The sequence below is a fragment of the Cryptomeria japonica genome, chromosome 2 (genome assembly GCF_030272615.1).
Source record: "Cryptomeria japonica chromosome 2, Sugi_1.0, whole genome shotgun sequence".
Taxonomy (NCBI): Eukaryota; Viridiplantae; Streptophyta; class Pinopsida; order Cupressales; family Cupressaceae; genus Cryptomeria; species Cryptomeria japonica.
In genome coordinates, this window is record NC_081406.1 from 279825238 (window position 1) to 279852891 (window position 27654).

Here is a 27654-nt window from a genome sequence, read left to right on the forward strand (position 1 = left end):
GGAGTTCCGAGGTTGAAGAACAAGGAACTTCCTTCTGACAAGACAATACTTCACACTTCATAATTCCATTGCTTTTCTCCTTAATCAACTGGGCAGCGCTGGTCCATGGAACATATCTCTGATCGGTTCTCACTGATGGACCAAGGGTGTCATAAAATGACAACAAGTACCATTTGAAACTGATTCCCAGGTATCATCATTCTCATGATGAAGTGAAGAAATGTGTCTGTTGTCGTCAATACACCTGTCATATTCTTCAATCTTCACAAGTGCATCTCTATTGGAATTTTCACCCTCAACACTAGCATTTGGTGAGCTAACACTTGGTGGCTTGTCTTCGCAAGTTCCTCCATGTATATAAGTAGCAATCTCATAAGAATGAGGAAGTAAACAGTTGCTGTCCAAAATCAGAATTTACCCTTCTCCTCTTTGCTTCCTTTGGAAGAATCATCATTAATTGGCATCATAGAAGTGGCTGCTATTACATCATTATTTTCAGACATTTCCCCATCAGTTGAAGACACATGAACTTCATTTTCTTTCTTGCTTGTTCCATTTTCTTTAACCATCCTTTCATCCATACATTGGTGACTCAGCTCCCACGGACCTTTACAAGTGAAGCATAGACCTTGTCTTCTTATTTCATTCCTGCCCATACTATGCTCCTGTTTGAATGTTTTCCCATGATCACTTGTAGGCTGAGAAATTTCTTTTTCCTTCGATTTCTCAAACATTCCTAGAAATCCCTGTTTCGTTTCTCGATCATTCATCAAAGCTTGCAAGTTCCTTATCAAATCAATAGTGGATTTGTCGAAATCCATCTTTCCCTCTGTACTTCCCCAATAGGATGGCAAGAAACCGCTCTGATACCACTATAATATCCCTTGGTCATATAGGAGTAGAAATGATGTATTCCAACCCAAGGAATATTGTCAAACACTTCATATGCACCCTTCCAGCTTGCTGGTCTAATAATATCAGTCTGATAATATTGAGTGTTGCAATTGAAAGTTTGATAGCCAAGCATGCATATACAACCAAATTATGATGTTCTATCACCAAATTAGACTCAAAATCAGACTCTTACAGCTAGGTGTCATTTTGTCAAACAGTTGGCATGTGCCCTTAGAAAAGTACATACAATTAAATGTAGACTCCAAGAAAACTTCTATCTTACTTATTCACATAGAGGGGTCTTATTACAATGAGATAATAATAACCATGACCTCAGTTATCACTCTAATTATTAACAGCAGTTCTGAGTACATTGGACAGCCATGGATTCACCTCATAACTAAGAACTAGGATATCAAAAGAAGATTTAGGAACCTGATTACAAATCGCTTTGAAGATGGAGCAATAACCACATGTCTAGGCCCTTGAATGTGACAAACTGACCATCCTTTGGTGCCGCCCCTGCTGCTACAATCTCAGTCTGAAAGCATGGAGAATTGATACCCCAAATCACCAGGAAACTTCACAAAAATGATCTTTCAATACACTAGACAAGATCACCCTCCTTATTGAGTGTCTTTGGAGTCTATTGCATGCACTAGAAGCCCAAACCGAAGATGGAGACAGTCAGATCCGAAATTCTGATATGCATTGATTTGGTGGCTGTTCTCTCCTCAAAACTCCTCCAATTTATTGAAAAGAGGATTGCCCCTCCTTGTACTCCAAATCGCCTAACTCAAAGGTGAAGTTCGAAGCCTTTTTGAGATGATATGAGCAAAATCATGGTAGACAAAAGGGGCTGATACGACTTGTCTTAGATCTGCAATATAAACTGAAACCTTCACAATTCTCCTCCAATCTGCCCTTGATGGAATCGCCTAAAGCCTCCAATCATAGCGCTGTCCACCATTGATTGTTATGATGCTTCAACCAACGAATATAAGAAAAATCATGGGATGGAGGGGTGAGATTCGATTTACTTCAGACTAGATTAACACCTGCAATCCTCCTTCAATTTGCTGCTAGGAAGAACCACCTTATGTTCTCAATAAAATCGATGCACATAAATGCTAAATAACTCCAAATGAACCCTAGTAGTTGGCCCTTGGCCACAATGAAAGCTCAAATAAGAAAGACTGAAATGTCTTCCTCTCTCAGCTGCAAATTAGTCTTCAAAGAAGACTTCACAATGTTGGCACTGATTTAGATTACATCACGAACCCACTCCCAAGATGAAGAACTAGGGTTTCGTCCAACCCTTCTATCGATCTGTTGAAGGTTTGCGTCCTTAGAGAGCTAACTAATGCAAAGCATCAGTCAATTCATCTACTCCAAAATCCAAATATCCAATCTGCTTGATCATCCATCACCCTCTTCTAATTATCCTTTTCATAACCCATCATGAGATTCCTTCTAGAAGAGGGTAGGTATGCTTTATTATTTATTAAGCGACTTTATAATTTAGTATTTTATTTTAGTCACTATTTAATTAAACTAATTAAATATAAAGTCACTTTTTAATTTTTTATTTTAAATTAATTTCTCCTTATCTCTCCACTTAGCCAAAAGGCTAAATCTTCATAAAAGGCTAGGAAAAAATGGGGACATTACAAGCCCTGTGCCTATGCCACAATGGAGGAAATTGGAACTTTTCTGTGAAGTATCTCCCATACTTGGCCAAATTTTGGCTAGTCAATTTTATTTTGTGGCACTTTTATGTGGATCCTTTAACACCTCGCCAAGATTTTGACCATTTCTATGCTCGAACACACTTTGCTTGTGGATTTGCTTTCAATTCTGGATCTGACTTGTGCTAAGTAAAACAAACTCCACCCTTGGACAAGGATTTTATTTATCTTCTCCTTACTTTCCCTCTTTATTCTTCTTCTTTCTTCTTCTTTCTCTTCCAACACTTGGTCAAAATTTAATTCTTTTGGTTGTGGAAAATTCCATACTTAAGCCATTTTTTATGTGTCAAACTTTTATTTTTCAACCCATTCGTTTGTTTGACCCTTGATTTCATGTGCTACTTTGTCAAATCTGTTTTTCCTAGCCATTTTTGTGTCTTTGGCATGACAAGTCGATTGTCTTCATGTCTTATTCTTGAGCCATAGGCAAATTTTCATGTCTTGCTTGGGCATCTTCACATATTCCATTTATGCCTGGTCAACTTGGAATGTTTATGTCTATCCTTCTTGGCAAACTTTGTGTAATTCACCTTACCAACTTGTATTTTCTTCTAACCTTGTCCAAAGATCTCTTTGCTTTTCTCTTTCAACCTTGTCTTCATGGTGGACTTGGAGTCTTTTATACCAAGTCAGACTTGCCAATGTTTTGCCAACTTCAACTTGCCTAAGTTGGACTTTGTCATCTTTTATTTCTTTCTTGCCAAAACCTTTTTCTTTTCTTCTTGGGCGGACTTGGAGGAAGCCTTGCCATATCTCTTTCTCCTAACCATGTCTTTTTCTTTGGTGGACTTGGAAGGTGTTTGGTCATGTGCTCATGCTTTATTTGTCTTCCCAATGTTTGCTTTCTTTTGTGCCGAACTTTGAAGTGCTTTATCCATCCTAACCCATGGGTGGAGTTTACTTGACCTTAGGATTTTCCCCTTGACTGCAAATCAGAGATTGATGTTCATTTGCCAACCTTTTGTGCATGGGCGGGGTTTGAAGAAGCTTAGGTAATGTCTTCTTATGCTTGGCGGACTTTGAAAGTCTCTTGCCAACTTTGTTTGCTTTATCCTTTGCCACTTTGGCGGACTTGAACAATCTCTTTCCAAACTTGCCTTGCTTTTGGAGGGCGGACTTGGACAGCCTTATGCCAAGTTTGAGCAAGGTTCAAGAGTCTCATGCCAACCTTGATGTGTTTGATCATGGGCGGACTTCATGTGTTTGATGCCAAGGCAGACTTGGCTTAGCATTGGACAATTATTTCCTTGGCGGACTTCATGTGCCTTGACATATTTGTTCTGCTTAACCTCAAGTACGAGTTTGTTTTACTCTTGCCATGAGTTTCTTAACCGAAGGTAGGAGTTTAGCAAGTGTTAGACAACTTGTTTGTGCATGAGGCGGACTTTGAAAAGTCTTAGCCATCTTAGACAAGGCGAACCTTGGTGTGTCTTGGACATGCTTCCTCTTCATGCTGCCTTTGCCATCCTTCTTGACCTTGGCGGACTTGGAAGTCTGTGTGCCATTCTTGAATGCGCTTAGGCTTTGACATGATTCCAAGATGATCAAACCTTGTTCCCTTATCATGGGTGAATTTTAACTTGGACAGCCATGTACCATCTTCCATGCTTCTAAACAAGGCAAACTTCAACCTTTGTCTTCCTTAACCTACAAAAAACACATGAAAATTCCATATTATTTTAAGATTTTAATTCTGATTTTTAATCCTCTTTTCTGAAAATTTCACTTTCAACCCGTCAAAAGGTCAAGTTTCTGCGAAAAAGCGGACTAAAAGTGAAGGATTTGGTCAAGAAATTGATAAAACTGAGAGAAATAAGACAAAAAGGTAAGAAAATTCAGTCAAATTGAATCTTTGAATGACTGAAATTTACCTTCAACTCTGAAATTTTGTCTTAAAATCTAAAAAAAAAACCTAATTTCTTGATTTCAACACTTCAAAGAATTTTATTCTAGAAAATTTCTCTTCAAAAATTCACAAATTTTGAGAGAAAACTTCTTCTCAATTGCTCTCCAAATTCTCAACCTGAATATAGAATTTAGGATTTTCAAACTTAGAAGTTTTATTTTTTTGTTTTTTTAATTTTTTTTATTATTTTATTACTTTTTTGTGTTTTTTTGTTTTAAGTCTTTCCAAAATGGAAAGCTTATTTTCCTCTCAAAATTTCATCATTTGCCAAAAAAGCAATGAATCTTTAGAATTTTCCAAAATTCTTGAATTTCTTGAATGTATTTATGAAAATTTTCTAAGTGTGGAATTTTCTCTTGAAAATAATTTTTTTAGTTTTGGAAACAAATTTATTTTCCAACTTGCTTTACACTTCCATGCCTTAGTTATTTTTATTTTTTTTCAAGCATGGTCTAACCTCAAGTAGGAGTTTAACTAACTCTTGCCAAGAGTTGATTAACCATTGGTAGGAGTTTACCAAGTATCGGACATTTTTGCTTGATCATGAGGCGGACTTTGAAGACTGTCAGACATCCATGTGTGTGAATGAGCTTAACCTCTGGTAGGAGTTTGATTCACCAGTGCCATGAGTTCGTTAACCCTTGGTAGGAGTTTACCAAGTGTCGAATATTTTCACTTGGACAACTTCCTTATGCCTTGGTGGACCTTGATCATGCTTGGACATCTTCCATGCTTGACATTCTTGGACGGACTTGACTGATCATCTACCATTTTCATTTCTTCAACTTAAGCGAAATTTTTAATGTGTCATCTCCCATGATTACCTTCATACTTGTTCAATAGTTCATCTAGAACGAAACCCTAATTAGGGTTTCGACTTTGCTTTTTGCGCTTGGAGACCTAATTTTCGAAATCTGAGAACATGAGCACTGATCATATGGTTGATCTTCTCGAACAAAACCCTAATTAGAGTTTGCATTTTGCTTTTCTAGCCTTAAAGACCAAATTTTCAAATTCTGAGAACATGGGTAGTAATAATATGGCCTAAAGATCAAAACCCTAATCTCAGAAAAAAGCAAAAAAACAAACCCTTGCTTTTTATACTGAAAGGCAAAATTTCTCAAATTTGAAGACATGGGCAGGACTAAAATGACCTAAAGAACAAAACCCTAATCTTTGAAGCCCTGCTTTTTATACCTACAGACAAGATTTTCAAATTCTGAAAACATGGGCAGAGATGAAATGACCTAAGGAACAAAACCCATATGCCACTTTCAAAAAAGCAAAAACAAGCAAAAAAGCAAAAAAATTTAAAAATAGCAAGTTGTTAGAAATGACCCAAAGCAATTGCGATCCTCGACCTTCAAACCTTCTAAGCACTTTGACAACATTCATGCATGACTCTAAGCATGATTTCTCAACTTGGCTTGGGATAAAATCTCAAAAACTCTAACTCCTCATTGTAAAAAGACTGGTGATTAGCAATTGTGACGCCAAAGCAAAACCCTAAAAAGCAAAAACAGGGGGTCCCCATTTGCAATTGGGCGATGTGTGAAATAGGTCACAACAATACCCTAAATGTATGCAAAGCATCTAGGGAGTGGCCCTATTACCCCGAGTACCCTACCCACAAGGTACCAAGGTGGTAGGGCCATGCTCTAGCCGCTGCCATGGTCAATAGTTGCTCTTTTTTTTTAAACATCAAAAATGAATTTTTGAAGTAGCTTTTAAACATTAAAACATTAAAAGAAAACACCTAAAAAGTGCCTAAAACCCTAAAACACACCCATACTATGAGCTGTTTGAAAAAAAATCTATTTAACAAAAACTCATTCTTGTTTGCCAGTTTAACATTTTGGAAAATTGCTGGTAGTTTTTTACATCTAAAAATACAATTTTTTTATTGTATTATTTAAAAAATTTGTAATTGTTTCTATTTTCATTTGAATCTTCACTCTAAAGTCCTAGACATATATGATATATGACATGATATTAAAATTTTGAACTATCAATAGACAATTAATATTGTCCTTATCACTATCGTTGGTCAATGATGAAGCACCATACTATCAAAGGTTCGAATATCATTCTTTTTGTATGATATATCAAATGCATTTTCAATTTTAACCTTTTGCATATATATGTATATGTATATATGCATGCATGTGTGTATGTATGTATGTACAAGTGTAGATGTGTATGTACATAAATATATACACATGCACAAGCACACACCCACACGCGCGTGTACACACCTAAGTCACCACATTCGAATTCGAATTCAAGTTCGGCAATCATAAAATTCAGATGAAGTTTGGCAAGGACAAAAAATTCGGCATTAAATTTGCCTTCTATAATTTATTTTTTTTAAATATAAGCAATAAATTGAAAATGAATAATAAAATAATCTTAGCATACTAATATATTTAAATATACTAAAAAAATTAAACATAAAAAAAAAACTAATAAATACCGTTTAAAATTTTTATTTAGAATATTATTAATATCTAAAAATATATTAAATTTATATACTAAAGAATAAATATATTATAATAATGCTAAAATATTAAGTTTTAATGATAGCACTAACATTTTTATTATACAATACACCAATCGAAACAGGAGAAGAAATGGCTCTGCCATTTCGTCGGACAATGCAGTCACCAGAACAAGAGTTTCAATATTCACAATGCAGGAACTCCTTCATCTACCGGTAGGGCTCCCCCTCTACAGAACCAACCATGGCAAATGGTGAAAAGAAGGCGAGCTGCTAGAGCTGAAAGAAGGGAGGCTAGGGTTTCGATAGATCTGTCGAATGTTTGGGTGGTTCCCATTACATCACGAATCCCAGGTTGCGCCACAAAGGTAAATCGCATCCCCTTGGGAACTAGGGCGACTGCATTTGGCCCGTGTCGAACCCTTCAAAAGCCCCTGCGGATTTCACAGCCACGCATCAATGAAGCGGAGGGTTTCATAAAACCTACCGGTGGTGGAGGAACGGCCCTGCCACACCGACGCCACAATGTAAAAAACACCGAGCTTGCTCCGGTGATGAGGAATTCTCTTAACCATGTAAGTAATGCTGCCCTCAAGGCAACAAAGAGTGAGTGTGCCCTAAAGCTGGTAACTCCCAACTTGGATTGCATTAAGATTTCTACTCCCAGTGCCGCCTTGGAGTTGAGGAATTATTGCGAAGAGCATGGGCTTTTTGCAAAATGGGGAGGAAATGACCAACCCCTTGCAGAAATAGCCAAATGGTGGAAAGAAACATTCCAAGGACAGGTAAGTATCACTGCCCTAGTTAATAATTTTTTGTATATTGAATGTCATAAGAAATCGCTGAAATCTAAGCTATTGAATGAGCATGTTTTTTACAAAGGAGTAAATTTCAATTTTATTGAATGGCAATCCAAATTTGATGCTAAAAAATTTGAATTCAAATCAACCTCGAAATGGATTGAAATTCACAATGTTCCTGTTGAATTAATGCATGCCAAAATTCTCATAGAAATTGGGGATAAATTAGGCAAATTCATAGCCGTAGAAGCGAATTGGTCGGAAAAATCTGATATCAAAATTTTAATAGAAGTCGATAATGGCATGAAGAATTTAAAGAATATAATCCTAGATACAGTAGATGGCAATTATATCTTATCTTCGGTATGGTATCATGGCCCGGTCTCTGAGAATTTATCATTTTGCAAAAGGACTAACCCTAGCATACAGAAGCCTCAAGCCTCGAAACTAGATAAGCATAAGGAAAGGTTTAACAAAGTGGATATTCAATTTAACAATGATATGGGCGGTTTCATCATTGTTGTTTATAACTAGGGAGAGATGGGTTCAGATTGCCTTAAGGCAACATCTGAACCCATTTAGAACTGGGTCCTATCCTTAAGGGGTAGCGTGGTCCCAAGACAAGTCTAGCCCCATCCTCCACACTACACCAAAAAGGACACACGCCACAAAATATAAATTGGGGCCAAAAAAAAAGGATTGAGGCCAACCTTGGTCAAAAGATCCATATAAATAAAGTTATAGTGCAAACACAATTGAATCATCAATGCTATCAACAAATTAGCTCTGCTAATCAAAGTGCGAATTTATCCAAGGATTGTGCGAACTTGTCAAGGATTGTGCGAACTTGTCCAAGAGGATATAGGCCTCTTTTGGTGCAGACTTGAAGTGCTTAGAAGTGCAGATCTGACATACAAAAGGGATCAAATCTGGAGAAACAAGCTAAGTATTGTATTTGTGCAATTAAGAGAGAATATATAATCTGACCTGTGGGTCTTTAATATTGGGTTTTTCCTCCTTGGAGGTTTTCCCAGGGTATCTTGTTTACTTGTTTCATTTCTGAGTTTACTAAATTATGGTTTAATAAAATATTATAAATCTGATTAACAAACTAGGGCATAATAAAAGACATATATCTGATTACTGATCTAGGGCACAAAATTAACATGGTATCAGAGCTAAGGTTATACTAACCCTCAGATTTCAATAAGCTCTTATCTTCAGGTTGCTGTTCGTCTTTTATTAAGATAATGACATGGGTGAAGTTAGAGGGGATCATCAGGTCCTCATCAAGGAGTCATTCTTTAATTCATTGTGGAGATTCCAGTGAAGAACCAAAGAAGTAACAAATATTTCTCCTTTCAGATTTTCAGATCTCTGGAATGCAAAGTGTATACTGTGGAGTTATTACCTTATTCAAACCTTCAGAGTTGTTGATTTTCAGAATTGGTCTAAACCCTAGATTGGTATATATTTCATGATTCTTAACCCTTGATGTGATCGGATCCAATTTTAATAATGATTGAATCTTTGATGGTATGGTAGATTTATTTGCTACTAGACATGCAACTGCTATTTTGTATTGCTAACAAAATCAGTTGTATTCCCACCAATCTTCAAACCCTAGCTGACTGTGCTAAGGCACATCAAGAGGAGATTGCGAATTATGGCTTTTGAAGATAGACTGCAAAGATAGTTTCTTTTGGGGAAGCTTTCGGTTCAAGTGTCAATGTTATCTAAACATCAGCAGGTGTATTTTTCTTAATTCTTTATTAACTTTGTGATGAGAGACTTTATGATAATTGAAGGTTAAGTATTCCTGTTGAATAACTTTGTCAATTTGTTTACATGGGTTTTCTTTGTCAAGTTGTAATAATAAGGGTTTCATTTGCTTCTTATGGGTTTGTGTTTACTTAGTTTTGTAAACCCCTTGTTGGGTTGTGTGAAAGGAAAATGATATTCTCTTTGAATTAACCCGTGTTGGGCCAATCATGTTTTGAGGTTCCCTGTGACAGGTGTTTATCCTTGTAGGTCTACAAGCAAGTTTGTGCCAGTGTTATCCAAGTTAACATCCTTATATCATCCCTGTTGCATTCGAGCTCATGTTATTAAATGTTGTGACAAATGCAGTTTTATTATGTGTCAGTTACTGTTAAAATAACTGCATGACAGGTTGCTTTCAGTTAATTGGTTATGATGATGCTCTTTCCTACATAGTAGAAGTTAGAATGTATTGTTGATTTCTTAGGATTTTTGTTTTCTATCGATAACATTTATTGGCAATCTTGTTGTGTAATCTCTTGATGGAATTTATCCTCATCTTATCTCAACAATTGTGCTATGGGTCCACCTTATTGAAAGATAGATGGACAGGATCCTTGAGATTAACATAAAAGATTGATTGTGCAGAAGTTAAAGGAGGAGCGCCTCCTTCTGAGTTGGTATACTCTAACCTATGTTGGTTGATTACCTTTTATTATGAGTATTAGCATGTAATTCTTTTCTTGAGTCAAGCATTTTTCAATTTCATCATAGAGTATGATTTCCTATCCCGGAGTACAGGAAATTGATTGGATCTTTCAGTGGCTTGGAATGCTTCTGAAACAGGGCATACTAAATCTTCAAGGGAAATTATTGGGATGGGCATACACTCAAAGGAAGTTCAAGTACTTTGGAAGCTGTGATTGGACACAGCTGCTGCTGAGAGGGAGTTCCAGCTATTTTGGTATATCTTAAGGGGTTATGAGATTCAGGTGTGCAGATTGAAGAAAGCCCTGTATGGCCTCAAACAGGACTCTCGTGCTTGGTATGAAAGAATACTTGTTAAGTTTAGAATTTTGTAAAATGATGCTGAATCTAACATCTACTTTAAGTCATCCAATGATGAAATGCTAATTATAGTTCGATATGTGGATGATTCATTTCTTACTGGTAAAGATGAACTTATCATTAGATGTAAGAAAGAACTAGCTTCAGAATTTGAAATGAAGGACTTAGGTTTAATGCACTATTTTCTAGGTCTAGAAGTATGGCAAAGGTCTAATGAATTTTTTCTAAGTCAAGGAAAGTATACTATTGATATTTTGAAAAGATTTAGAATGATGGATTGTAAACCCATGTCTACTCCTATGGAATCTAACTTGAAGAAGTTAAGTGTTTCTGCAGCTAACTCTGATTTTGCAAATCCATCAGAGTACAGGGAGTTGATTGGATCACTGATGTATCTAGTTAACACTAGACCAGACATATGCCTTGCAGTGAATGCTCTCAGTCAGTTCATGAGATTGCCCAAACATGTTTATCGTGTTGCAGCCAAGAACATCCTAAGATACTTGCTAGGCACAGTTGATTATGGGCTGAAACTGCTTAAGTTCAGATTGGTCAAGAAGTGTTATGGACAAGGAAAACTCTTCAAACATTCACCCACTGCGATCTCTTAGACCTATAGGGACAGTCCTCAATGACATTAAGTATTACTCTATATAAATACATTGTTGCAAGTGTTGCATCAAGAGAAGCAGTGTGGTTTCTCAAAATTCTTGTTGTGCTATTTTGATTTATTATCAGGGTTGTATATTGATGCCTGACAATTCAGTGTTTTATGGCAGGACAATACTATGTTGCAGATGTTCTCACCAAGTCTCTTGAAGCTTGAGATAGACTTGGAGCTGTGGAGAACACCGCCTTGGTTGAGAGGGAGTCTCAACCTCTATGATACATCGTGTTGTATCAACCATCCTCTGCGGGCAATGTAAAATGGTAGAAAAGATCCTCTCCACCCTCTGCGGGCAATGTAAGGTGGATCCAGTCTATGCTTGTGTGCGAGCTGGAAGACTATGTTATGTAGTTCCATTCTATGCTTGTGTGCAAGATGGAAGACTACAATATTCTGATTATGTCTATTCTATTTCTTGCTTGTGTGCAAGATGGAAGATTATGATGTTACATTCTTCTTTGGGAGAAGACTGAGGTAAAGACAATGAATGATGGATATGCGTGATCGATGGCATGGAAAGACTCCATGATGTGCATGAATAAATTGTGTATGTATTCATGACTTGCAAGTGTGCATGTTAAAGTATAAATTGTGTATGTATTCATGACTTGCAAGTGTGCATGTTAAAGTTTGAAGTCATCCTCCACAAGCATTACAAGATGGATACTATGGGATATTGTGCAAAGAGGTGCAAAGAGGCACCATTCAGCTAAAGTATATTAGCACAGATGAACAGGTTGCAGATATCCTTACCGAACCCTTATCCAGAGTGAAGTTCAAATACTTCAGAGACAGACTTGGTATTGTGGAAAACGGAACCCTAATTGAGAGAGAGCTCCAATCTCAGTGACTCTATCTGCAACACCTTGATCATTCTTTGCTTGTGTGAAAGAATGAATTGTGTCCAATCTATGCTTGTGTGCTAGATGGAAAATTGTAATTATGTAAAGACCCACTTGTGTATTACACTTTCTATGCTTGTGTGCTAGAACCATCCTATGCTTGTGTGCTAGGTGGAAGATGTAATTCTATGCTTGTGTGCTAGATCCATTCTATGCTTGTGTGCTAGATGGAACTCTAAAGGTCCAGATTATGTATTCTCTTCTTCCCTAGTTAAGAGGGAGTGTTGTTTATAACTAGGGAGAGATGGGTTAGGATTGCCTTAAGGCAACATCCGAACCCATTTAGAACTGGGTCCTATCCTTAAGGGATAGCGTGGCCCCAAGACAAGTCCAACCCCATCCTCCACGCTACACCAAAAAGGACTCACGCCACAAAATATAAATTGGTGCCAAAAAAAAAGGATTGAGGCCGACCTTGGTCAAAAGATCCATATAAATAAAGTAGAAGTGCAAACACAATTGAATCATCAATGCTATCAACGAATTAGCTCTGCTAATAAAAGTGCGAATTTATCCAAAGATTGTGCGAACTTGTCAAGGATTGTGCGAACTTGTCCAAGAGGATATAGGCCTCTTTTGGTGCAGACTTGAAGTGCTTAGAAGTGCAGATCTGACATACAAAAGGGATCAGATCTGGAGAAGCAAGCTAAGTATTGTATTTGTGCAATTAAGAGAGAATATATAATCTGACCAGTGGGTCTTTAATGCTAGGTTTTTCCTCCTTGAAGGTTTTCCCAAGGTATTTGCATTTGTCTCTTGTTTACTTGTTTCATTTCTGAGTTTACTGAATTATGGTTTAATAAAATATTACAAATCTGATTAACAAACTAGGGCATAATTAAAAGACATAAATCTGATTACTGATCTAGGGCACAAAATTAACAATCATAAATACTGGCCCTCAAGAGGTATATAATAATGCAACCCCCCCTCCTCCCTTGGATCTACGTGCAAGAAATAATACAGACAAGATAGAACATAATAACGAGTCCCTTGAGTGTAGGCATGAGGACCAAATTCAGAGGGAATTAAAAAACATCATCGATAACTTAATGGGAAAACTAGAAGAAGAATTTGTAGAGGAGGTTTACAACAATGCTCTGGCAGACGTTGCAAACAATAACATCACTCTCAATTTAGATTATGAACGGACTCCCCCTAGACCTCAAACTTTGGGCAATAACTCAACTAAGGCTGCACATGATGAGATCATCTTAGACTCTCCCAATATGGAGGACTATTCTCCTGTTGTGGAAGGGTTGAATGAAAATGAGGAGAGAGAATTCATAATCAAAGAACTGATCAATATGCAGGAAGGGGAAAATAATATGGTATTGAACAACAACCAAAGCAATTCGTGTAACAAAGGCATCCTCTAGATGGTAAGCGATAAATTGACTCCAAACTGTGGCAAATCCACTACCAACAAAAGAGGTCGGAAGTCTTTTTTAGACAAGATGAAAATGGATGGGGAAACGGAGGGGCATACCAAAATCACAACTCTGTTGGGTCCGGGAAAGTCCCCTCACCCCCCATAAGGGAATAAATATACTGACATGGAATGTTAGGGGCCTGGCATGGAATGTTAGGGGCCTGGAGGCGCCTAAGGGCCCCTAACAAACAACGCTTAATTAAGCGCAGTATATTGAAATATGCTATGGACCTAGTAATGCTGCAAGAAACAAAATTGGGAAAGGCTGACATGACCAATTTTAGTAGAAAATTCACCCAATGCTAGGTGGAAATGGTGGATTCTATAGGGGCTTCAGGTGGGTTGGCAAAAATGTGGAAAAAGAACTCAATCACATTTACATGCTATGCCAAAATGCAGAATTGGATGGCAGGCAAAGTAAGACTCCTTAGCCTAAACCTTGAGTTTATCATCTTGAATGTCTATGGTCCAATCCCAACAGACAAGAAAAGGTTAGTTTGGCAAGAAATAGAACAATTCTTAAAAAATCAGGATGAGAAGCACATCATCATAGGTGGTGACTTTAACACCATCTTGTAAACAACAGATAAAAGTGGTGGGATAAGGACCATTAGACAGCCACAAAGAGACTTCGCTAACTGGATAAGTGATAACATCCTCTTGGAAATCAGGACTGAGATGGGATTCCACACATGGAATAACAAAAGAAAGGGATTTTCTACTATTGCTGAAACACTTGACAGATTTTTCTTCAAAGGAGACTTGACAGACTTTAAATCTGAATAAAAAACCACTATATTGCCATGGTCAGGCTCTGCCTACTACCCGGTGCTATTAGAATTAATGGGGGAAGCAAAGCCGACTAGGCGCCCATTCAAGTTCGAACTGATGTGGTTCAAACATGAGGAGTTCCTCCCTAATATCCAAAAATGGTGGAATGAAGGTGTCTTTGTGGGATCTAAAATGTATTGTCTTGTCTCAAAGCTGAAAGAGATTAACATAAACTGTTAGACTAGAACAAAAAGAAATTCAAAAACATCTTTGAGGAGAAGATAAGAATTGAAAAGGAACTGGATATAGTAAATAACGATGTTATGCAACATGGGATGATTCAAACAACATACGAGGCAGAAAAAAAGCTTCTATGTGAGTATGAGGATATTTTGGCTAGGGAAGAGATATTCTGGAAACAAAAATCTAGAGAAACTTGGCTAGAAGATGGAGACAGAAACACTAAATTTTTCCACAACACTGTCAAACTGAAAAGGGCAGTAAATAGAATTACTCAGATCACTAGTGATAGTGGTCAGATCATTACGGAACAGAATCTTATTGCAGAATATGCAACCCGGTATTTTAAAAATATTCTCAATAACTGGGAGCATTCGGACCTCCTTAACAATAGGACCTTATTAAAAAACATACCCAAATTAATAACAAATGATGATAATCATATGTTGAATTCCAAAATCACCCAGGAAGAAGTTAAAACTGCTCTATCTCAATTCCAAGGTGATAAGGCCCCTACGCCAGATGGTTTCCCTACCGGTTTTTTTTTAAGAAATGTTGGCACATTTTAGGTGACAAGGTCACTAATGCCCTGGAATCTGCCCGAAATGCAAGGAAGTTCCTGAAAGAAATTAATAACACCTTCCTAGCTCTACTCCTAAAGAAGGAGGACCCCTCAAAGTGGGAAGAGTTTAGACCTATTTCTTTATGCAACATGACTTATAAACTACTATCAAAGGTCATGGCCAATAGGTTGAAAAAATTATTGCCAACCATAATATCAAAAGAGCAAACTGGTTTTGTACCCAATAGATCAATTTTGGAAGGGATAGTTATAGTCCAGGAAGCTATCCACTCCAGTTGGGTCCAAGGCCAGCCTAATATAATGATAAAACTAGATATTAAAAAGACATGACAAAGTGGGTTGGTATTTCCTTTGCAGTTGCATGAGAGCTTTTGGTGTTAACAAACGATAGGTAAATTGGATCCATTTCTGCATATCAAACCCAAGGTTCTCAATCCTACTGAATGGGAAGTCGGAAGGGCTTTTTGGAGCAACTAGGGGACTAAGACAGGGAGACCCACTATCCCCATTTTTATTCATTATTATGTCTGAAGCCTTAGGAAGATGCCTGGATGCATCACGGAGAGCTGGAAGGCTAGCAAGTATCCAAATCACAGGAGGTGTAGACCCATGCACACATCAACAGTTTGTTGATGATACAATGATTCTGGGAAAAGGACAGTTGAATGAAGCCAAGGAAATCAAGAGAATCTTACACTCTTATGCGCTGGCATCCGGGGAAATGGTCAATCGGGAAAAAATATGAGATATTCTTTTTCAACATGATAGTACAGGAGGAATCTAGAATAGCATCATTTTTAGGTTACAAAATTGATCATTTACCATTTACATATCTAGGAATGCCCTTGGACAAAGGCATCAGAACCAATAAACTCTGGGACCCCCTGAATGAGAGGGTCAGGAAAAAGTGTCATCCTGGAAAGGTTTATGGCTGATAGGGGCAAGAAGACTAACACTTATTAAGACAGTCTTGGCAGCGATGCCTATCTACCTACTATCATGTATCCCACTTTCGAAAGGGGCCTACAAGAAACTAACTCAAACAATCAGAAACTTCTATTGGCAAGGCATAGAGGACAAGAACAATATCAAACTGATATCATGGAACAAAATATGTCGAGATAGGAGTGATGGGGGCACAGGTATTAGGAAACTTCTATGGCAAAATAAGGCCTTAGGGGCAAAACTAGCTTGGAGAGTATATACATCCTCAGAAACCAAATGGGCCAGAACTCTTAGGAACAAATATCTAACGAGTAATCAAAGGGAGGCAGTATTTAGGGATATGGATCCACCCAAGGGTTCCAGAATCTGGAATTTCATAAAAGAATGTCACACACTCATATCTAATCACCTGTCCTGGGACATTCGCGATGGCAAATCTGCCTTATTCTGGAAACTCCTAGGGGGGATACCCTCCGATAGACAAGCTTATGGATACTACTGATATAGAGGATCAATTGAAAACTTTATGGGTAATTATGTAAGGGAATATATAACAATGGAACCAAAATCGGCAATTGGATGGAAATGGAAAGACATGCATCCATTCATGGCGGATAGTAAATTCCAAGAACTACATCAAATTCTCAGATGTAGAATAATAATCTTTAGACATGGGTCAGATGAACTGATATGGTCTAAATCTAAGGATGGGCAGTACAACTGTGAAGATGGCTTTAGAACCATATACGATGAGGCAAACAATGGTAAGGATTACATCCCGACTACACTATGCTGGGACAAATTTTGTCTCCCAAAAGCTGGCTTCTTTGCTTAGGCTACAATTCAGGGAAGGGTCCTAACTACAAAACAATTTAAACTTAGAGGTTACGAAGGGCCTTCAATTTGCCTCTTATGTAAGGAAAACGAGGAAACAAATGACCATATCTTTACAACCTGCAATTACTCACAGAAATGTTGGTACTGGCTGATGGCCCAACTAGGATGGTCAGGCGCTCTTATTCCCTCCCTGATGGAGTGGTTCAAAGGTTGGCCGATCATCAAAAGAAACAGTGTTTTCCACAACTTATGGATCTGCAGTCCATCTATAGTCATCTAGGAAATCTGGAAGGAGAGGAATAGGAGAATATTTAAGGATACAGAAATGCAAGTGGAGAATCTCATAGCAAAGATAGAAGCCTCCATCACGGAAATATCCAACAGCAAGAATTCAACCATCCCACAACATGACAAGATATTTACAGACTGGGATAACTTTATCAGAAAACAATGGAAGGGGATTAAAATCCCTCCCTTTGTCGGGAAGGATGGCATAGATAAAATTGATGCAAGGAAAGCATGCAAATGGGTAACCCCGGGGAATGGGTGGTATAAACTTAACTTCGATAGAGCATCCAAAGGAAACCTAGGGCTGATAGGTGCAGGTTGTATAATACATTCGGATAAAGGGAATTGCATTGGCTCTAAATCCATATATTTAGGGCAATGAACTAACAATAAGGCAGAAATGTTTGGCCTAATAGAAGGATTAAACCTCTGTAAGCAATTGAAAATATCCAAATTGGAAATGGAAGGTGACTCAGCCATTATAATCAATGCAATTAGAACCAGAACAATGCCAAACTGGGAACTTAGAAGCCTGCTGGACAGAGCTCTATCATTACTAGAAAGCTTCTCAGATTACACAATAAATCATATATATAGAGAGGCTAACACATTGGCAGATAATTTAGCTAATATAGGGGCAAATGGAATGAATAAAACCACATCCTTGATCCCTGTGCACTCAAAACAGGCAACTCATGGGCAGCCAGGGGCATCTTGTACAAACATATAGATCGTAGTACCAGTGTACACTCAGCGCCTACTCTCACATTCTCATGTTTTCATCCCCATGCTCACATCGACATATATATATGTATATGCACATATAGAGATATATATGAACATATATATTTATACTAATATATTTGTATGTGTATATGTACATATATACATTGAGATATATATATATATGCACAACGATATATATATATATATATATATATATACATATATAGAGATATATGTGTATATATGAATATATATGCTCATCAATGATAAACACAAAGTTGAGGTTACCCAGATCTTAAAATTCACCATCATACACCCTCATATTCATTCTCTAGCTCTCAATTGACATATATATATGTATATATCTATATACACATGCGTATATATACATATATACACATATATATATGTACATTTATATTTACATTGGGCATACATACATAAATACGTGCAGATGTTTATATGTATAATTGGCATAAACATATACACATATAAATATATATATATAGGGATATATATACATATACATATATATGTATATGTATAAACACCCCTATACATATATATATGTATTTATATATGTGTCTATAGAAATAGACATCCTAACACATATAGACACATAATCTGAGTATCAATTATCATATGTTAGGCCTTCCTATGCGAGTATCATTTGGTTGCTTGAAACAATCATGCACTAGAGACACCAGAGCAAAGGGTTAACAGACGATCATTAATAAGTAAACAATAACAAACTCTGGATTCGCTCTAGCAAGGCATCCTAGACACAGAGACCTACCAGACCTATCCGATAATAATTATACTCGCCTATCATGAGGTGAGGAGTCACTCATTGCAGAATAGCTTATCGCTTAGTCGGGGTTTATTGTTAACCCATGTATCGAGTGATAGAGTCGGTTAGCAAAACCGGTATATCTAGAGGTAACACCTAAACTCCAACATTGCACTCTATCGTAAACAATGGATTCTGGTATTTGCTTGCGCCCGGAAAAACGAGAGATGTCCTTTGTTGGAGAGATATCTAAGAAACGTTGGTCAGTTATTCTGAGATTTGAGGATGATTTGGTCATCCATGCGACCAAGAGGATTTTGGGTAATGAGCTTATGAATACAGAGCATAGGAAACGAGTTAACAGTGACATCCCTACTGGGTTTGCAGCCATTCTACTCACAATGGGAGAGGATAAGGTAGCTACAGCCTCATTATGCAGAATAATATTTAATAACAAATACTTGGTAAATCTAGAGATGGACATTAACTGTGTAGATGACAATCTTTGTATCCCCCACCTGGAAGAATGCGTTAGGGTTTCTGAGGCCATCGATAAAGGTGAATCACTCAAAATAGACTTTAAGAGGCCCATTCTCACTATCAAGGATCAGAAATCCTTTCTGCAATGACAACCAGATATAAAAAGGAATATCACATTCCTCAAGCAATGGCTTGGTGTGGTAAAAGAACCGAAAGGAGAATGGTGGGTCAACTATATGATCGACGAGGGTTGGACCCCAATACAAGACGAAAACCCCAATGACATTGGGGTTGCAGAGGCATGAGCTTTTAGTACGGAAGCCGCATATGACAATGAGGGATAAGGATATCCTCATACCAAGGTTTTTGAATTTGGATATAATTAGCTCTATTATATAGGTAAGGAAGTATCTATAGTTAGTAAACTTTATACAAATGCCTGGTTATCTCTACATTTCGACAAAGGGGATGACTTGGATATACTAAATACACAGAAACATGCGTATTACCATATCGATACTGTTATAGTATAGATAACTAAGGGCAAGGACACAGATAATGTTTTCATTTACAGATATATATATATACTAAAGTAGCGCATGTCACAATTAGGGTATCTCTTACAGTAATGCATATACTCTAATGATAGTTTTCTTATATTAGCATTCAAATATGACTAACCAGGTATGAATTATGGTCACTCTTGGATATATTTATCTTCAGTATGCAAATGCAATAAGTATCACGGTATCACTATGTTCCAGACTGTACCATGGAACTAGCCTATTTGGTTTAGTTTTCATTGAATCATTTACCTTAAGAGACTTCTTTGATTATAATTTTAAGTAGCAAATAAGGTCCTAACATGGATAATAAGACAGATGGAAATGTTGTTTATGTGATATGCAGGTATACTTCTCACAAATGTTATTGTAACCTAGGTAATCTTTCATCTTATAGTCAACAGTATAGGAACTCTTTGTTGTCTCAATATAAAAGATGCCTTGGTTGCATTAGCAGTAGTGGAAAGTATACTAAAAGCTTGTTGATATAAAAGTAGTCCTTTTTTTCGGCACTAACAAATCATGAAGTGGTATGCCCCAAGATTGTGTTGAGATTTTGTTTTGCAGGTGACAGGGCTAGCTAGAAGTTTGTGAACTTAGATAAAGGAGGCAAGTTTCTACAGAAATTGGAGGCAGAATGTAGAAAATCCCTATGATGGGCCTGTTTAGCCCAGGATGAAGGGCTTAAGAAGGAAATTATGTAAATTTTAAATGCTGTAGAGATTTAGTACCATTACTTGACTGGACTTAATGTCTCGGGCGAGGCTGGAGGTTTTCTCTTCTCTGCTCTTTCCTACTGGCACCTGCACTGAGCAGAAAACGTAATTTTGTTTATTATTTAATAAAATTCTGGCTTTGGCCTTTTACCGAGCGAAAAAAAATATATATATATTAAGTTTTAACATATTGAATAATAAACAAAATTAAACAACCAATAAAAACATGAAGTATAAATAATTTTAATTTAGTTTGAAAAAGCAAAAAAATAAAATAAGAACAAAACTTAAAAGATTAATAACCCTCTTCATGAAAAGCCTTGAAAAATTGACTCGGTAAAAAAATGGATGAATATGAATTTTGTGGGCACCACCTAATCCATACCACTAATCTCCTGGAAGCAAATTTAATGCCAAATTATATACCAGTAATCTATGCTCAGAGTAAAGTTTTAAACATTTGGGATGATCTATATGGCGACTGTGGAGCTTTCTCTTCCTTTGATAGAGCTTTCTTCTACCATCGTCCGGACATTATTGTAAACATATTTTAGTAGAACAAATTTTCCATTTGCCATACCGTATATATGACGAATTTCAACAATTTTTTATTAATGTTTTGAAATCCGCCAAATTTCGAACTTCATGCCTGAAATTTGGCGAATGCGGTGACTTAGCACACACATATACATATCTATGTTTATACAGTGTGTGTGTGCACGTGCATGCTGAATATGTTCCTCAATGAAGATAATTCATCTGCTGATTGCATAATCCTTTTTTATAAAATTCTTTGTTCTTCATAAATAAGACATGATTCCTTTATAGTTGGCCAAAGGAAAAAACTCATCGTATTAGTGTTACCCAAACCTTATATCCATATCCAACCTTGTGCTAGACTAGCAGCTTAGTTCATCACCATGGGAGTGACTGTATATAATTATGTAGCAGAGATTAAAGCCAAAAGGCCAACTACACCAACTTTTGGCTACAGCAAGAGGGTCCTCAAGGTATTCTAATTTTCATTTTGTACATGATATGCTTCTATTTTCAACAAACCTTTAAAAGTTATATGAGAAAGAACAGGTAGCCAAGTATGTTGTCTTACAAACCTCAAATGCATGGTTCCAGAATGAGTAAATTTTTGGTAAATGATAATCAACATATACCAATGGATGACAAGGATAATGAGGGAACCATTGCCTAATTAAACTAACATCAACATCCAGTGACCAGTCAAGTCAATCCACTACAATGATTTATAAAATGAATCTAACGAGTATTCAACCAGATATGAACTTCCACATCATCATCAGATTAGTAAGTAAAACAAAAGGTGACAAGAAATATTCTTTCAAAATGCTCAAGCTTGAAAGAAATTATATAATTGTCATGATGCAGATACTGATAATAGTGAATCAAATATCAATAATGTTGGCAGTGAAAGAAACTCTGAGCCAGAAGTGAATGTACTACCAAATAATGATTAACCTATATCTCAGCCACTGCATCAACTAGGATTCATCAGCCTGAAACCTAAGTTACTGGTTCAGGTTTGAGAGCCCGGTTCGCTGGTTCGGCAAAATTTTGAAAAGGGGTTTGGGTTCGTTAGTACGAAAACAACATATATATATATATATATACTTTAAAATTAATAACTAATGAACATAGTTTGAAACATAAAATATAAAGAAAAAAGTTCTATTTTAAAAAGAAAAATTTAAAATAAAGAAAACCTAAAAATTAAAACCGAATGTTAATTATTAAAAGAGAGCTGGCATTCATTTTCTCCATCCTTGGAGCAGACAGTGTGTTGTTCCCCCTTGAATCAACTAGACTTGCAACTACAGTTGTTCTTTGGATAAAGAACAGCCTCACTACTAGCCACAAGAAATTATTATGAATCATTCAAGCAATTCTTCTCCTCCGACGTGGAAAAACGCAAAAATAAGGGCTTTTATCAAATATATTTTTACAGGAAAAAAACACTTAACCCATATGAATTTTAGGCAAATGTTGTGACTTAGCGTATAGCTACATTGGCATGTCAGCTGAGTCAGACACAAAATGTCAGCAACAGGAGGCCAAGGAGCTGGAGTCGCCGAACCGAGCTTCGTAACATAGACAAACCACGAAACAGAACCGTATTCCAACAATACGGAGGCCTATATAGGCGAACCCGGTAACTTAGCCTGAAACCTTTAATTCAAGTGTATATTAAGAACCAAAAAGTCATGCTCCAGATCAATTCTTAAAGCATGCACAACTTTGTAAAATTTATCTACAGCAAAGGTGTTGAGCATACTTTATGTACCCAACTAAGGTCTTGTAAGTAATGGTTACAAATCGTTATCACATATTGTGTACAGCTGTGCAATGTAATTCAAGTAACAAAGTAATTTCTATGCAATACAATTGCAAGGAGAGGATGAAGTTTTAGGCATCAAACAATTATCACCTCTTCGATTTATCATGTACAGCTTAAAGAAGAAAATTCTTAAATTAAATGGAAAGGTCAACACTATATCTTGAAGGGTTTTAATCCTTTGTCCTTAAAGTTAGTATCATTATATTAAATGGAGAAGATGATATGCAAGGGAGCATTGGCAATCAATGCTAAGTATTATGCAATGGATTCAGCACCAAATCGAGCCCTTTAAGGTAAACAAATATTATGTTAAAAATGCTCTTGTCGACAATAAAACAAAAAGTGGCTAGATACAATTCCAATGTTTGACATTTTAGACTATCCTGATTAGTTTTACATAAAAAGGTGAACATAATCAAGCAGTTAATGTCCCATTCAAAATATGGGTAATTATTCCAGAATGGGTAAAGGATGTCCAGTCGACTTACGTAAACAGCCAAAAATGTTGAACTGTCATTGACAATATTAATAAAAGTCCAAGATTTGTGTTCTTAGTGGATTCTCATCCTTCACTTTCTTCGTTTTGATGACAGAATTTTCAGCAAAGTGGATCTTCTATAATCTTAATTAGTTAGCAAGGGCTAATTTTGAGGGAACGTGTCCCTCTACTCACATCCCCCACTTGTGTATATACTCACTCTTTCATCTATCATTTCATCTCATATTTTATATTTTTATTTATATCAATCTATATATTGTATGTTTTCCATTGTTCTATCTTCACTAAAGAGGCGGACTACCAAAGCAGGTAGCTCCAGTACCACCTAAGCCCAAGCAACAGATTGGCATTTCCCTATATGTAGACCTAAATCCAGGATGGCATTTGTTGCTAATCAGTCTCTTCCAGAGTCAATGCAATAAGGAGATGATATGGATCCCAAGTAAAAGGGACCTCATAAAGAGGCTAAGTAGAACATGGCAGTCTCAAAAGAAAACAGTAATTGTTGAAAAATCTAACATGTTCTAAATTTGCATTCCAGAAGATCAATGCTCTGGTGGAGAGCCAAGAAATAGTACTTCATTTTAGCAAGCTCACAGGAGTAGGTTTCATAGCTAATGGTACAGACCCTGATGTGAATAGTATTAGTGATAGATTAATTGTTATGTAAAGGTTTGTTATTGATGTGTCTTAGCAGATGAATGAAGCCAAATCTTCTCAAAGTGTTTATTGTTTATCTCCTATAAAAACTACAATGCCAAGCCAGCTCATATTTTTGCTCTTCTCCTGTGCTTGTCACATCTGTGCTCTTTCCTTTTCCATTAATATTAAGCATGTCCATTATTCCCTCCCTCACCCCTTCCCTAATTCCCACAAAAATAAACAATCACTAACAATATAAATATAGCTTTTAGACTAATAAGTAAGAACATATGCCTTAATGACAAAGTAAACCAGAGATATCACTTATAAATAGAAAAGCAGAACAATACCCATTCACTAAGATGAAGTTATAATCAGAATGGCTTAAAGCAAGAAAACAATTATTAGAAAACTTCTGAAAACAAATGCTTACAAGAGGAGGGTCCAATGTTGTATAGCCACATGAGCTGACAAGTAAAGCTACACCAGATACAACTGATGTAGTGGCCAGGACAATAGCAAACTCCACACTCGAGGCACTTGCTGGAGCTCTCCAATATGACTTTGCTGAACCAAGACCTACAGGAGCAAGTAAGGAAAGGGATGGTTCTGATCCCTCTGCCGTTTCAACCTGCAAATGATATGTAAAGTTAAATGATCAAAAATGTAACCATGAACATCTCTTTGAAATCACTTCATCTAGTGAAAGGAGAAAATAGGAAGAGTGAGAACTCTTGAATCTATCATCAAAGCTCCAAATACAATCACTCCATCAACAGAACAGAAAATATTATTAATGGCAATGATAGAATTTCAACATGATTGATAGGTATTATACTATACACTGAGATTCTTCTGGATTCAACCATGTAGATTTTTAAGTGCCAATGTTTTGGATCAAACTCTATAATCGGTCATCAGGGCAAGAAAGCATGAGAAGAGAGCAAAAATGATAGTTTTAAGTTTTAACAACCCAGGATGTCTAAATAGATGGGGGAAACTTGGAATCCAATGTCAAAGGCACAGAAACCAAAATAAATTAATAAATAAGTTAAAAGGAAAAATTAAGGACAATGAAACGAAAGAAAGAAAACAAAAAATAAAGAACTAATATATACTAATGAAAACTAACAAACAAAAAAAATAGGATTAGAAGGAGAAAATTGCTCCTCAAAATGGAACAAAAAGAACAAAGTGAATGAAAATAAAGTATTAAAACCAAAAATAATAATAAAGAAACAGAAAGAAGACAAACAAACAAAACAAAAGGAGATTAAAAATGATAAGAGGAAAGGATAAGAAGAAAAGATTAAAAAAAGACCAATAAAAGTGAAGGAGAGAAAAGAGAAAAAATGAATCTAAATAAAGGGTAGAGAAGAAAATGGGAAAAGAAGGAAATTAGGAAAAGAAAAGAAATTAAATGCAAAGAAAAACAAGGAAAATGAAGAGAAATAAAATAAAATTGAAAGAAAAACAAAACCAAAAGACGATAAATAAAAAGGTAGGAAAATAAAAGATGGAAAAAGAGGTTAAATATAAAGACAAGAAAAGAAAAGAAAGGGAATAATAAAGATAAACAGAAGAAAACAAGGGGAGAAACATAAAGGAAGAAAAAATAAAGAGCAAAAACCCTAGACAGAAAACTTAACCTAGAAAGGGTGGGGGGAAAGAGAACAAAGAGGAAAAAAGGTACTTAAAGCTTTTTAAGGCGATTTAACAAAGGATGCCATGAGAAGCTTGAATTCCAACCTTCAACCCAATTTAGGTTAGAGGGGTGGTTATGGATTTCAATAGCCTCTAAGAGATTTCTTTTGAAGTAGTTTTCTTCTTTGGCTAAGACTTGAGTATCTTCTAAGGGGATGTGTTGTTTTGTCTTAGTGGAGTGCTCTACAAGGGCAGATTTTTGGGTTCGCTCATGTCTAATATCTGCACAATGCTCTTTGAATCTGGTGCTAATAGAGCGACCAGTCTCACCTATATAGGGAGTGCCGCATGAACAAACCACTTTGTAAACACCAAGGTTAAGAAAGAGGTCCTTGGGATCTTTGGTGCAAGGAAGGCGATTCCTAAGGGTGTGAAAGGGTTTGAAGGTGCAATGAAGAGCCCTTTTATTGAAAATCTTAGCAATCTTCTTGGTAAGGCCTTCAACGAAAGGGAGGGAGGCAATAGGGAAGGATGGAGAGGGAAAAGCTTCACGATTAGGACCACATCTAAGCTCAGCTTGCTTGATTGCTCTAACGATATGTTTCCTTTTGTATCCATTTAATGTGAAAACATGAATAAGGTGGAAGATCTCTTGGTCAATATTATCCTCATCAAATATCAGAAAGGCACGAGAGACCAAAGTTTTGAGGACACTGGCTTTTTGGGCAGGATGGTGATGAGAGGATGAGTGCAAGTACAAATCAGTGTTGGTAGCCTTGCGGTAGACTAACTATAACATTACTGTGCATATATCTTTGGTTGTTTAATCTTGAAGATTCAATCAAATTTCTGATACTTGGAGTCTCTCAGTCAATATTGTTATATAGTACAGGAGCTCTAGGGTAATTATCTTCCATAAATGAAATTGTGCAAGTTATTCTGGAGACGATCCCTAAGACAGAGGCTCCTAAAATATTCTTAGCAGTCCCAATAATTCTTCAATCAAGCTGCAAATCTGAAGAGTGAAAATGCTGGTGAAAGGCCATCACTGCCCAGAGCTTCCTATTGCCAAAAGCACTTGTCAGTACTGCTTGGATTGCATCAGCATGTATGAAACTCAAAGTTTATTCTCATTAAATTTAGATATATGATTTCTTATTTTTCTGTTGCAAGAGGTGTTATCTATCATTAGGTCTTTGGATATCCATATAGTTTTTAGTGACATGACTTGAGTTTTGATGATAAAGACATTCCGATTTTCATGGATCCGGTCAAGACATGATATTGTACGATCTACAATACTGTTATCGGTATGTTGGATATATTTAGATTCCTTAGTATCATAATAATTTACCTTTCCACTTGCAAACTTTGTGATAGCAACTTAGCTTTACTCACTCGAACTCCTAATGCATTTTAACAGCTAACTAGACCTAATAAGATTGTTTAGACAATTCGATGTTCCTGCCTTGAAATCTTCCACAAGTACTTCCTTTTATATTTGTACATAAGAATGTTGTATTTATATAGGCTACTCCTCTTCTAGACAGAGTTGACTGTGTAAGTCACATAAAATGGAGAAAAATGAATGATAACTAGGGCTGATAGTCTTTACGTATTGCTTAATAGAATCATAGCATACTGTTTATACTTTATACTGATATTATGTAAAAAAATCAGAAAGAAAACTAATCTTCCCAAGAGTATTTTCTTGATTCCAGTCAAAAACTAAACATCCAATCTTACATAGCATGCAAGAACCTCCACTATATCTCGAGTCCAGTATTCAGAAAAAGTCAAAAAAAATGGCAGTAGTCATCAATGCTTGACTGGAGACATCTTACTTCAAACCAAGTCAATCAAAATGCAGGCATGCCAATTTAAAGG

General features: G+C 36.5%; 1 protein-coding gene across 3 annotated transcripts in view; it reads right to left on the reverse strand.

The window, feature by feature from the left end:
• Positions 1-27654, reverse strand: part of LOC131030494 (probable phosphoinositide phosphatase SAC9) — a 169001-nt gene that overhangs the window by 28673 nt on the left and 112674 nt on the right. For all 3 annotated transcript variants that reach the window (XM_057961335.2, XM_057961336.2, XM_057961337.2), the window contains one exon: positions 24557-24754. In XM_057961335.2, coding sequence (XP_057817318.2) covers positions 24557-24754 — 198 coding nt within the window. The remainder of the gene's footprint in view (positions 1-24556; positions 24755-27654) is intronic.